Source organism: Gigantopelta aegis, chromosome 15 (genome assembly GCF_016097555.1).
Source record: "Gigantopelta aegis isolate Gae_Host chromosome 15, Gae_host_genome, whole genome shotgun sequence".
NCBI lineage: Eukaryota > Metazoa > Mollusca > Gastropoda > Neomphalida > Peltospiridae > Gigantopelta > Gigantopelta aegis.
The window spans coordinates 7,153,163-7,167,483 of NC_054713.1; the positions used below are offsets into that span (position 1 = coordinate 7,153,163).

At 42.6% G+C, this 14,321-nt stretch overlaps 1 protein-coding gene across 1 annotated transcript in view; it reads right to left on the reverse strand.

Moving 5' to 3' along the window:
* Positions 1-673: 673 nt before the first annotated feature.
* The window catches only part of LOC121390644 (cationic amino acid transporter 4-like), a 27,543-nt gene continuing 13,895 nt past the window's right edge, over positions 674-14,321 (reverse strand). The window contains exons 2-4 of the mRNA XM_041522506.1: positions 9,288-10,914; positions 8,548-8,656; positions 674-3,452 (exon numbers count right to left, since the gene is read on the reverse strand). Coding sequence (XP_041378440.1) covers positions 3,265-3,452; positions 8,548-8,656; positions 9,288-10,898 — 1,908 coding nt within the window. The 5' untranslated portion in view covers positions 10,899-10,914 and the 3' untranslated portion in view covers positions 674-3,264. The remainder of the gene's footprint in view (positions 3,453-8,547; positions 8,657-9,287; positions 10,915-14,321) is intronic.

Genomic DNA, 14,321 nt, shown 5'->3' on the forward strand with positions numbered 1-14,321 from the left:
ACAGTAACCCCATTAAGGTGTGTTTACACAATGCGATAGGCAGAGACGATCTTTAACACGCGATCTGATTGGTCTAGTACATTCACAGTTAGTCATACGAGAGGCTGTAGGTTATAGCTAAACTCCATTCGATTTAGCCAATCTCGCAACACTGCCTAAATTCTGTGATACAGATCGTCACTGTAAATCACTTTATGTTAGCATACCTTTAGTTTATTATTTGGTGGGTTTATTGGTAGGTTTATTAATGGTTACGGGGCAACACACAAGCACATAATATGATTATGTAATCAGAAATCCCATTCACCAGTCCCTGGATTTGGTATTGTTTTCTACGCTCACTAATCGCAATCAAACTCCTCCCGTTCCCTCCATCCCTCCATCCCTCCCCCCTCCCCCACCGCCCTCAATATACAGCCAAGAACCAATCTACAGAGGATCATTATATCTTTTCTTTTACCAGGTTTATTTTATTTATTTTTAAATTAATTAATTAATTAATTAATTTATATTATATTATATTATTTTTGTTGTTTGTTGTTATTTTTGTTTCAAAATAAATATCCTATTAAGGTTCAAGCAAGCTATCCTGGGCAAACACCTCTGCTATCCGTCTAGGACAGTGGGTTAGTTGTCAGTTGTTAGTGGTTAGTGAGCGAGAAGAAGGTGTAGTGGCTTTACACCTACCCATTGAGTTTTTAAAACTCGCTTTAGGTGGGAGACGGTACCGGGCTGCGAACCCTGTACCTACCAGCCTTATGTCCGATGGCATAACCACGACACCATCGAGGCCGATCCTTAATTGTATTCAAAAGTCGGCAGCCATGAAAGGGGAGTAACTACGTAACGAAGCTTTTAACAACAGTTATTTCCCTTAGTCATTTAAACACAACCTTCCCAATCTACATTTTTACATTTCTTGATTTGTGTGAGTAATCACAGATATAGCTATGTTAAATGGAGAGACCTGTGCACTACCCTCCCCCCCCCCCCGAAAAAAAAGTTTAAAAAAATAATAATAATAAATAAAAAAAAATAAAATAAAAAAAATTCACATGCCCTTTTTTTTTAAAAATTGACGGCATATTTTTCAATATTATAGCAGGTTTTGTCAAATTAAATCAGACATTAAGCTTACCTAGATTTTATTGACCAGCTTATCCGTTTCCATACATCCGAAGTGTTTTTGGTCATTCTGGAATTTTTACAACTCAAATTTCGTGTTTCATGTTTAAAACCACATGTACCTCTGAGAAGTAACGGTTATAGAGACGAGCTCTAGTCTATTTTTAAACAGGTATTTCCCCATCTGAACACCACAGACTCTTGTTTCACTGTGTTGTAATTTTATCCAGATGTGTTTGAGGTTTGTAGATTAACCAAACGTAGTGTCCATTTTTTACGGGTTAAAACTAGGGTCTGCCACTTTGACAATTTGTTTGCAATTTTCGTTTCACGAATGCCAAGATTAAAAAAATTCCATTTTCAGGAGTTGGTCCGGGTGTCCGTTTTCCCTTAGGCACCCTGCTCGTTAAACTGTATCCTGGGTCCGCCCCTTGGTACCCTCCTCGTTAAAATATATCCTGGGCACGCCCCTTTAGTACACTCCTCGTTAAAATATATCCTGGGTCCGCCCCTTACTATACCGTATTTTAATTTACCCCCACTCACACCCCGATAAATCATGTCAGTGTACTCGGGACTTAAATTCTACCTAACTGTTAGTATTAGCTATTTGGCGACTGTTGTCAGAAAAGCAGTTGTCAAACTGAAGTTTCAATTAGTCAGACACAGGCCCGTAACAACGGTGGCGGGAAGGGGTGTGTATTACTCCAACCCCATCCCTCCCCACTTGAGGCCCAAACCTTTATGTTTTGTGTCACTACATACAGCGAGACCCTTCTCTAAACCGGACACCCACAGGATCAAGTTAAAAAAATGGTGTTAAGGGGTATCCAGTTTTGAGAGTTTTTGTTCTCTACCGATATTTTAAAAAAAAGTGTGAAAAACATCGGGTTTTGAGGGAATTTTGGTATACTGAGGGCTTGCGTCTTTCCACCACCACCCTCACCCCCCACATCCCTCCTCCAACACACACACTATAGTGTCACTCCTCCCCTCCATTTTATAGATCGTTCCTCTCGGGCTGAGACCGAATGGTGGTTGGTGTAAAACGAGCAGAGTTTTTTTACTAAGCTTTTGTAGAAATTAATAATGAAATACGTTTAAAGACGCAGATCCTAACTTTCAACCCGTAAAAATGGACACCACGTTTCGTTAATCTACAAACCTGTAACACATCTGGATAAAGTTGTATCAGAGTGAAATTAAACGTCTGTGTTGTTTAAACGGGGAATACCGTCTGAAAATAAGACTAAAGCTCGACTCGACAACTGTTATTTTTCAGATGCACGTGCGTTTTTAGAATTGTAAAAAATTTATTTCTAGGTATCACAAAAACCAGGATGGCCCGAAACACTTCGGATGTACGAAAAAGAAAAAGAAGATATTCTAAAATGGAAGTAACTTCTAATTTAAATTATGAAAAACAACTCTAATAGAGATAAATAATTTGTAGTGTTTAGAAACCAGGATCAGTCACTTTAAATTGCATCTGCCAATTTGGCAGACGGCATTTTAGAAAACCCTGTCAAGTATTTTAAGTATGTCGCCCTGTGAAGCTTCAAGTTCCCATCTCTGCCCCCTTAACCCACCCCGCAAGTTCTTACCCTGTACATCATAAATGTGTTACCGTGACTACAATGGGACTGTGGTTTTTCAAACATGGACAAGCCAATCTAGCAAACTTACGTAATATATACCAAAAACAGGGCCGTAGCTAGGATTTATTGTCTTTTTAGGTGTGGTGCAAATGAATTTTTGGAACTAACGAGCACGACACTACTGGGTCCGGGGGCATATGCCGCCCTCCCCCCCCCCCCCCCCCAGGATATTTTGAAATCTAGATGCTCTGAAAAACAATTTTGCAGCCATTAAAGGGAGGCTACATACTTAAAACGTCAATATCGTTATTGAATATCAATAACCTGTATATTGTAAACTGATTTTTAACGAGTATGGAAGGCACAAAACACTAGAGGCCCCTATCCACAATCCCCACGTCCACCCCGACCCTGCTAGCTACGGCCCTGAAAAACATTAACATAACATCCTCGAGCAATGACTAGACTAAAGCGTGGAGCAATGTTTCCGGTTCACGTCGCGGCCGGCGTTTAGTGTTTCGGTTCACGTCGGGGCCGGCGTTTAGTAGGACTCGTACGGTAGGCCCTCGTCTCGTCTGACCGGCTGTTGTTCTTGTACATCCTCGTCCATTCCCGCGAGAGGTCCCTCAAGGCTGGCGTCACCCGTGTACTCCACCATCGGTCCGTACCCCGGCGCGGTCCGGTTTTCACGACTGTGGTGCATCCCGTATACAAAGTAAACTAGCAATCCTGAAACAAAGAAAGAAAGAAAAATGTTAAAGAAACTGTTTCTTGTCAGAACTTTGTCAGTAGCGGATCCAGGTGTGTGTGTGTGGGGGGGGGGGAGTGCAGGGGTTAGGACGCCCCCCCCCCCATTTTTGTAAATTCGAGCATGTTGTGTTCAGCTGTAAGAGGCGCGCTGTGTAAAAGGAGAGATCAGTCATCATATACTGAGCGCAAGTAGAAACTTTACACTGCGTAAATTTGACCGCACAAATTAAATACAGGGTGCATGACTATAAAACTGCTATGTAAGGATGTCGATATCATTTGAGAAGCAATACAGATTGACACACGTCGATGTGGGGATCAATTTATTGCGTATTGTCGCCTGATGTCATGTGACCCCCCAAAACGATTTTCCCATGATGAGATCGTGGCACGTTCTGAAGTCAATAACGCGTGTGATCGCCTCGCGCATCCACCACAGCCGCACAACGTCTTCTCATCGACCGAAGAACTCCTCTGAAAATCCGTACCGGAAGTCGTCGACATTGGTTGATCAGTGCCTGCCCAAGAGCTCGAAGGGTCTGCGGTGGGTTGACCTGCTGTCTCAGTCGTCTTCCCAATTCATCCCAAATGTGTTCGATGGGATTCAGGTCTGGTGAACGGGACGGCCAATCCATGACGTTGATACCGGCGTTTCGCAAGAAATTTCCCGTAAAGATCGCTGTATGGGGTGTAGCGTTGTCTTGTTGAAATGTCAACCCTGGACCGTGTTGTTGCATGAACGGCAGCAGTTCCGGTGTCAACACTTGATCACGGTATAGTGCAGCAGTGAGGTTGCCCTGGACGACAATCAATCGGGAACGACCATGGGAACAAAATGAACCCCAAACCATTACGCTGCCGCCACCAACTCTGTCGACCTCCTGAACACAACACTGCGCATAGCGTTCTCGCGGTCTACACCACACCCGTACCCTGCCATCAGCAAACCTAAGTGTGAAACGTGACTCGTCACTAAAGACAACGTTATTCCAGCGTCTCTGATTCCATCTAACGTGTCGTCGGGTCCATTCCAGACGTTGAAGACGGTGAAATGGCGTGAAAATGGGTCCTTTGTATGGTCTCCTAGCTCGCAGACCAGCAGTCCGCAGTCGATTCCTGATGGTGGATTGTGACACCCGACCCCTGAACAATTGTCTGCTTGTGGACGCGGCCGTCTCGAACCGATTACGGAGATGACGTAATCTGATTTGTCCATCCTCTCGGCGTGACGTCACACGCGGATGTCCTGGCCTCAGACGATCCGCCACTACACCTGTCTGTTGCACATGGGTTCTGAGATTATGAATTGTCTGTCGGCTGCATCCTAGTGTGCTAGCAACTGCCGCAACGGATTGTCCTGCGTGCAGCCTACCCACAGCACGCTCACGTTCTGCATTTGTGAGGCGTGGCATTCAGTCACTAATTTGTCACCAGAAATTTCAATGTGTTTTCCTGTTAAACAATACACGTGTGAATTGATTTGAAGGCATACGCGTTCACTGTGTTGATCACGTGACCCTGTGCACGTGTTTGTCAGGTTTTGCGCTTTAGACGTGCAGAAAGGCAATATGTGCGTTTTCACTCCGCCCCGTCCGTGCAGTATCATCGGGAAGACCTTTATCATCCATTATGTAACGCAATTTCAACTGATTTCCTCCAAAATAATTTACGATAAAAAATATGATTGTAAAGTTTCTACTTGCGCTCAGTATATTTGGACTCCCCACCCCCTTCAGAAATCCTGCATCCGTGCCTGATTGTTATAATATATGTGTTCGACTATTAAAGTGACAGACCCTAGTTTTTATACTAGTACATTAAAGGCATATTTTTGTTTACTATTAAAGTCGTTTTTTGATAACTGAAATCGTACTTTACTTAGATTTTGTTGTTTAGATTATTCATTTCTGTATATCCGAAGTGTTTTTGGTCATCCTGGCGTTTTTAATATCACAAAATGCATTTTTCATAGTTTTAAAAACGCATGTGCGTCTGATTTAGTCCATGTTTAAGGCTATTTCACCGTTTCAACGTCGCAGACGCTTGTTTCACTTTGTTTTAACTTTATCCAGATTTGTTACAGGTTTGTAGATTAACTAAATTTAGTGTCCATTTTTACTGGTTGAAACTAGGGTATGCGCCTTTAAATCATTTTATAACGACTAAATCACCTATTAAATATGTTATTTTCGTTTGCTTAGAATACTAGCATCTGTACATTGAGTGAATTTCCGTAAATGTTTGCCATAGTTCAAACTGGATTTTAAAGTTTAAAGTTTATTTTGTTTAACGACACCACTGGAGCACACTGATTTATTAATCATCGGCTATTGTATGTCAAACATTTGGGTAATTCAGACATATAGTCTTAGAAAGGAAACCCGCTATATTTTTCCATTACTAGTAAAGGGATATTTTATGTGCCCCATCCCACAAACAGGATAGCACATGCCACGAACTTTGATATACCAGCTTTGTTGCAATGGCTGGAACGAGAAATAGCTCAATGATCCCACTGACGGGGATCGATCCTAGACTGACCGCACATTAGGCGAGTGCTTTATTACTAGTCTACATCTCGCAATGAAAAACACAATGTCATGGCATTGTAATATTATATGTGTTCGACAATTACAGCCTTTTTTCTGTCTGTGGGAAAGCGCATATAAACGATCCCATGATGCATAGCAAAAAAAAAAAAAAACGGGTTTCTTCTGATGACTGCATGTCAGAATTACCAAATGTTTAACATCCAATAGCCGATGGTTAATTAATCAATGTGCACTAGTGGTGTCGTTAAACATAACAAACTTTAACAAATTAACAAATATTTGACATCCAATAGCAGGGCCGTAGCTAGGATATTTTTGTAGGGGTGTGGGGGGGGGGGGGGAGGGGGCGCAACTGAGTAGTTAATAGTCTAAAACTCCTTAAACGGTTAAGAAGATAATTTTCTTTAAGTTTCTATAATTGTTTTCCAGATCTCCGCTAGCTACGGCCCTGAATAGCAGATGATTAATTAATCCATGTGCTCCAGTGGTGTCGGTAAACAAAACAAACTTTAGACTTTAAAATCCAGTTTGAGCTTTTTAACGACTAAAATCACTTATTGAATACATTTTATGTGTGTGTAGAATTACTAGTGTCTGTACATGCAATGAGTTTCTGGTTGTCCGTGAATGTTTGCGAAAGATCAAATTAGATATTAGCTGCAAATCATTTCTAAGTGGTGAAAATAATATATACTCTTCAAAAAAGGTAGGGGAACTCTAATAAGAATTTACAATTGCCAAAATGGTAAGGTATATTAGCTGTGGGGAATGGTTATATGATAATAGTGAATTAAATGGCCAAACATTACAACTGGTAGTTCAGTATTACAGTAAGTTTTATGACCACCAAAGATCGTAAAGGACGATTGGGGTCAGAAGTTAAATTTAAAAGTTGACGGTTTTTTATCAGTAAATGGCAAATTCAAACAATAAAAATGACTAAAAACAAAACAATAACAACTGTATGATCAACAGAATGAAAACGATTGGCAGACATAATGTTCCATAGTGATTAATAGACATTCCTGGAAATTCTTAAAATCGAGAATGACACCCCACGCAGGTTCCGAAGCCATATGACCGAAAATGAAATGTGTTGAGTGCGTCGTTAAATAAAACATTTCCTTCCCCGCGAACGTGTAGAGGGCAACTGCGTGATGCACGTGCAAACTATGGAATGTGTTTCGGTGTGTTGATAAACAGACCTGAACGTTCTTTACTAGGTAGGATGTCTGCGATCAAAACGTATGTTCGGTCTAATAGTTGATATTAACATTAATATTTCAGGTTACCCTACTTTTTTGGAAGATTAAATATTAATTAATAAATAAATCTCATAATATAAATGTTGTAACAATCAGGGCCCAGTTTGACAAAACGATCTTAGCGCTAAGATTACCTTTAAGTGCATAAGGTAGTTTTGTACTTAAGGTGATCTTAGCGCTACGATCGCTTTGTGGAACGGATTCCAGGAACACAAAGAAGGAAGGAAATAGTTGATGATTAATAAATTATTGTGCTCTAGTGGTGTCGTTAAACAAACCAAACTGTTACTATGTAGGACTGTATTGAAATCTTTTAGCTGAATTGGCTTTATAAATTACGAAAATTCGATGATCTAACAAATTAAAGTTAAAGGTTGATTGTTTAACGATACCACTAAAGCACAATGATTTATTAATCATCAAGTATTGGATGTCAAACATTTGGTCATTTTGACATATAGTCTCAAAGAGGAAAATGGAAAATGGTTTATTTAACGACGCACTCAACAAATCGTCAGAGAGATATTGAGAGAGGAAATCCACTGTCGCCACTTCATGGGGGCTACTTTTTTTTCGATAAGCAGCAAGGAATCTTTTATATTCACCATCCCACAGACACGGTAGTACATACCACGGCCATTGTTACACCAGTTGTGGAGCACTGGCTGGAACAAGAAATAATCCAATGGGCCCACCGACGGAGATCGATCCTAGATCGATCGCGCATCAGGAACACAAAGAATATACAGACACTGATATTCTGAGGCAAAAGTGGTTTGTTTCCGCTAAAATATGCCTTGCATTTAAATGCCTATATTGATTTTGAGTCACAACAATATGCGACAGTTAAAAACATAAAACATCACTAAACACAATATAATCTAATTTTAGCACTGAGCCACTCCATATGGCGATATGAGAGACTATAAAATATTTACAATCGACACAGATGAAATATATAGATATTACATTAACACTTAAAACATTTAACATGAAATAAGATACTTACAAACGAGAGGTACCAAGGCAGGCGTTTCCTTTAAACGTTGCTGTGCACGAAGACAACTTAATTTCTTTCAAGATATTATTTCATTTTACAGACTGGACTATGGTAGCATGTGAAAGAAGAAAAAGAAATGACATGGCAATTGTGTTTTTCAATCTTAAATGTGTGTTAAAATAGATGTTGAAAGAAAAGGTTTGCAGGGAAGGGGGTAGGGAAGGGGGTAGGGAAAGGGGTGGGGAGGAAGAACTTACCCGCCGCCATCCAGATACCCAGTCGAATCCAAGTGAGGTATGTCAGTGAGAACATGAGCGCAACATTGCATATAATACACAGTGTAGGAAGCAGTGGTACCAGTGGAATCTAGAAAACACGAAACATACAAATATTTAAACAAACGGCGCTATTTCCGACCCTTTAGGAGAGAGAGAGAGAGAGAGAGAGAGAGAGAGAGAGAGAGAGAGAGAGAGAGAGAGAGAGAGAGAGAGAGACAGAGAGACAGAGAGAGAGAGAGAGAGAGAAAAGGGATGAGAGAGAGAGGGTGAGAGAGGGGGTGAGACAGAGTGAGATACAGGTAAAGTTTTTTTTGTTTAACAGCACCACTAGAGCACATTGATTTTTTAATCATCGGTCATTGGATGTCAAACATTTGGTAATTTTGACATACTATTGTCTTATAGAGGTCACCTGTTACTAGTAGCAAGGGATCTTTTATATGCCCCATCCTACAGACAGGATAACACATACCACGGTCGTTCATTCACCAGATGTGATAATGTGTTCATCAAGAGAGAGAGAGAGAGAGAGAGAGAGAGAGAGAGAGAGAGAGAGAGAGAGAGATAGCGATAACGAGAGATAGCGATAACGAGAGAGAGAGAGAGAGAGAGAGAGAGAGAGAGAGAGAGAGAGAGAGAGAGAGAGAGAGAGAGAGACACACACACACACACACACAGAGACAGGGGTGGGGGTGGCAAGAAATAGGGCACACACATACCTGGAATGTCATGAACGCATCGTTCTGCTCATGCGCCACGATGACGAGATAGAAGAAGACGATGCCGCCGATGAAGATGATCACGAGGATGATCGCCCACCACGACGCGTCCTTCAGGAAGTCCAGCCCGTAGATGACGGTCACGTTGAAGCAGACGATCATGGTGCCCATCAACACGACCGCCAGCGTCACGCAGCTGCCCGGCTCGAAGTGCTTCAGGATGGGCAAGTCTTTCAGGTGGTCCCGTAGCTTGCCAAAACTGTCGTGACTCTTCGACCTCTTCATGATGGAGCACTTTTCCGACATCTCTTCCGTTTCTGGTCGCGCGGCGGGCTCCTCTTCCGGTTTCAGCTGGAACTGGCACTTCTCCACGGGCAGGTAGCGAAGGATGATGATGCTGGCGGCGACGATCGTGTACGCGAACAGTGTCCCGATCGACATGAACTCCACAAGCGTTTCGATTTCAAATAGAAACGACCCCAAAGCAGATAAGAGTCCAAAAATTGCTATCGCCCATACTGGAGTCTGCGTGCGAGGATGGACGTAGGCGATAAACCTGAAAAGTAGTCCGTCGTCGGCCATTGCGTACACGGCCCTGGGTAGAGAGAACGCTCCGCCGAGCAGCGACGTCGTTATGCCGAAGAGGGTGCCGACGGCGACGACGTACTTCGCCCAGATCACCCCACACGTGGCGAACGCCATAGGAAACGCCGCCGTCGGCTCGGTCTGGTAGTACGGGATCATCAACGTCAGACTGACCGTCACCAGCATGTACACGACGGTGACGACGCCGAGGGAGACAACCGTCGCTATCGGGATCGACTTCTCGGGATTTCTCGCCTCTTCTCCGGAAACAGCTATACCCTCGAACCCGATGAAGGCGAAGAAGCACGAAGCGGCTCCGGCGACCGTTCCCCCGAACCCGAAAGGGAAAAACCCTCCCCGCCCGGGATCCGTCCAATTGCGGCCGTCGGCGAAGTACAGCCCCGCGCAGATGATGAAGAGGATGACTACGCCGTTCATGACAGTGAAGGCACTGTTGAAGTGGATCGAGAATTTGGCGCCCGTGGCCACGATGACGAACACGACGATGGTGATGGCTGCCGCCAGGAAGTCTGGGTACTCGGAGAACCACGTGCTATCCTTCGCCAGGTAACCGATCGACGAGATCGTCCCGTTCCGTATGGCCCCGTTGAAGATGGAGTCAACGGCCCCGCTCCACGCCCTCGCGACGGCCGACACACCGATCAGGTGCTCGAGAACGATGTTCCAGCCGATTATGAAGCCCCAGATCTCGCCGATCGTGATGTACGTGTAGGAGTACGCCGATCCGGCCTTGGGGACCCGGGCGCCGAACTCAGCGTAGCACAGCGCCGACAGCATGGCCGCTATCCCGGCGAACAGGTACGACAGCACAGTCGACGGTCCGGCTTTCTTCCGAACCACGGTTCCGGTCAGGACGTATATCCCCGCCCCGATCATGTGACCGATGCCGAGCATGGTGATGTCGAACGTGTTGAGACATCGCCGGAGGGACGTCTCTCTGAATTCGTCGTCCACCGTCTTCTTCCGGGTTACCTTGCCAACGAACCTCTGTACTAGCGCAGCCATCTTTGCTTGCCCGTCACTGAAAGAACAATAAAACAGTGGTTTAGTAAAGGAGGGAAGAGCATCATTTGCCACAATGCTCACTCACTCTCTGTCTGTATGTCTCTGTCTCTGTCTCTTTTTTCTCCCTCTCTGTCTCTCTCTCTGTCTCTCTCAACTCTCTCTCTCTCTCTCTCTCTCTCTCTCTCTCTCTCTCTCTCTCTCTCTCTCTCTCTCTCTCTCTCTCTCTCTCTCTCTCAAGACGAGACAACAAATATACAAAAATCAAAATGCCTGAATTTTTTTTATTTAGTTTTCTCCTTGTTATATAAGACAGGGAGCTAGACATGAAAAGGGGCTCAAAAACAGGTTCAAGTTGTACCCTTCTGCTATACGTTTTATTTTCAAACTGAATAGTTATTTTGTTTTTAGGTATTTTAAAATTGCGATGAAACCTAGCAAACACAAAATTTTTTTTAATTAAAAGTAATTAAAAATAGTGTGTACTCTTAACATGCACAGGTATTTTGCTTAGCACAGTATTATACTCACTAATTTAGTTGTGTAATCCTTGGCACTGTGCCTTTAAGGTGACTAGGTAACTGTATTATACTCACTAATTTAGTTGTGTAATCCTTGGCACTGTGCCTTTAAGGTGACTAGGTAACTGTAGCTAGGTAAATTTGTTCATACAAGAAATCTGTGTAACCAGACATACTTATTAGTCCCAGATTTTGTAAAAAAAAAAAAAAAAAAAAAAAAAAAACGTAAAGAAATTAAATGTTTTCAGTCGTGCTTACGTACAAGACACAAGACTAAAGGTTAAATCATACTTTGAGTGTCGACCTCATGCGCAACTGAATTTTTTTTTTTTTACGTAAACTAAAATGCGTTGAACGAACGCGCACTAAAATTGGATATGAACGGTGTTTAAACCACACTCAATTGACTGAAAAATTAGCATTAGGTTTGAACAGGAGGAGGACTGGGCGAGTCGGCTACTCTTCGACAAGAGTCGGCGGTGAATATAAACCAAGCTTACTGTGGCGGAGTGGTTAAGCCATCGGACAACAGGCTGGTAGGTACAGGGTTGGCAGCTCGGTACCGGCTCCCACCCAGAGCGAGTTCTTAAGGGCTCAATGGATAGGTGTAAGGCCACTTCACCTTCTTCTCTGTCGGTAACCACTAACCAACTGGACAACTAACCCACTGACCTGGACAGACAGCCCAGATAGCTGAGGTGTGTGCCCAGGACAGCGTATTTGAGCCTTAGCTTGGATATAAGCACGAATTTGAGTTGAAATGAATGAATGTTGTTTGATGCTTATGTGTAGAACAACCCGAGAAGAATACGCGTAGGAGTCGAGGGGTATCAGGGGGTGAACCCCCACACCAGTGCTAGAGCAAACCTTCGCTTTGGGCCAAACCAATGGAAGGAAGGAAATGTTTTATTTAACGACGCACTCAACACATTTTATTTACGGTTATATGGCGTCGGACATATGGTTAAGGACCACACAGATATTGAGAGAGGAAGGAAGGAAATGTTTTATTTAACGACGCACTCAACACATTTTATTTACGGTTATATGGCGTCGGACATATGGTTAAGGACCACACAGATATTGAGAGAGGAAGGAAGGAAATGTTTTATTTAACGGCGCACTCAACACATTTTATTTACGGTTATATAGCGTCAGACATATTGTTAAGGACCACACAGATATTGAGAGATTGATCCTTATAAAATTGTATTGGGTAAATCACGTTTTTGATCAAAACGCGATATACGCCAATTAAAAAAATCACTTTTACTGAAAATTAAAAAAATGGATATATCGCGTTTTGCGCCTAAACTCTTCAAATATTTCAGCCTTGGCTACCTGACTAGTGTGTACGATACTGTATTGAACAACTCATGTATACCCCTCCACATAGGCGGCTGTGTGTTTGTATGTACGATACTGTATAGAACAACTCATGTATACCCCTCTAATTGGGCTGTGTGTTTGTATGTACGATAGTGTATAGAACAACTCATGTATACCCCTCTAATTGGGCTGTGTGTTTGTATGTACGATAGTGTATAGAACAACTCATGTATACCCCTCTAATTGGGCTGTGTGTTTGTATGTACGATAGTGTATAGAACAACTCATGTATACCCCTCTAATTGGGCTGTGTGTTTGTATGTACGATACTGTATAGAACAACTCATGTATACCCCTCTACATGGGCTGTGTGTTTGTATGTACGATACTGTACTGAACAACTCATGTATACCCCTCTATATCGGCTGTGTGTTTGTATGTACGATAGTGTACTGAACAACTCATGTATACCCCTCTACATGGGCTGTGTGTTTGTATGTACGATAGTGTACTGAACAACTCATGTATACCCCTCTACATGGGCTGTGTGTTTGTATGTACGATACTGTACTGAACAACTCATGTATACCCCTCTAATTGGGCTGTGTGTTTGTATGTACGATACTGTATAGAACAACTCATGTATACCCCTCTAATTGGGCTGTGTGTTTGTATATACGATACTGTATAGAAAAACTCATGTATACCCCTCTAATTGGGCTGTGTGTTTGTATATACGATACTGTACTGAACAACTCATGTATACCCCTCTAATTGGGCTGTGTGTTTGTATGTACGATAGTGTATAGAACAACTCATGTATACCCCTCTAATTGGGCTGTGTGTTTGTATGTACGATACTGTATAGAACAACTCATGTATACCCCTCTAATTGGGCTGTGTGTTTGTATGTACGATACTGTACAGAACAACTCATGTATACCCCTATAATTGGGCTGTGTGTTTGTATGTACGATACTGTATAGAACAACTCATGTATACCCCTCTAATTGGGCTGTGTGTTTGTATGTACGATACTGTATAGAACAACTCATGTATACCCCTCTAATTGGGCTGTGTGTTTGTATGTACGATAGTGTATAGAACAACTCATGTATACCCCTCTACATGGGCTGTGTGTTTGTATGTACGATACTGTATTGAACAACTCATGTATACCCCTCTACATGGGCTGTGTGTTTGTATGTACGATAGTGTACTGAACAACTCATGTATACCCCTCTACATGGGCTGTGTGTTTGTATGTACGATAGTGTACTGAACAACTCATGTATACCCCTCTACATGGGCTGTGTGTTTGTATGTACGATATTGTATAGAACAACTCATGTATACCCCTCTAATTGGGCTGTGTGTTTCTATGTACGATAGTGTATAGAACAACTCATGTATACCCCTCTAATTGGGCTGTGTGTTTGTATGTACGATACTGTACTGAACAACTCATGTATACCCCTCTACATGGGCTGTGTGTTTGTATGTACGATACTGTATAGAACAACTCATGTATACCCCTCTAATTGGGCTGTGTGTTTGTATATACGATACTGTATAG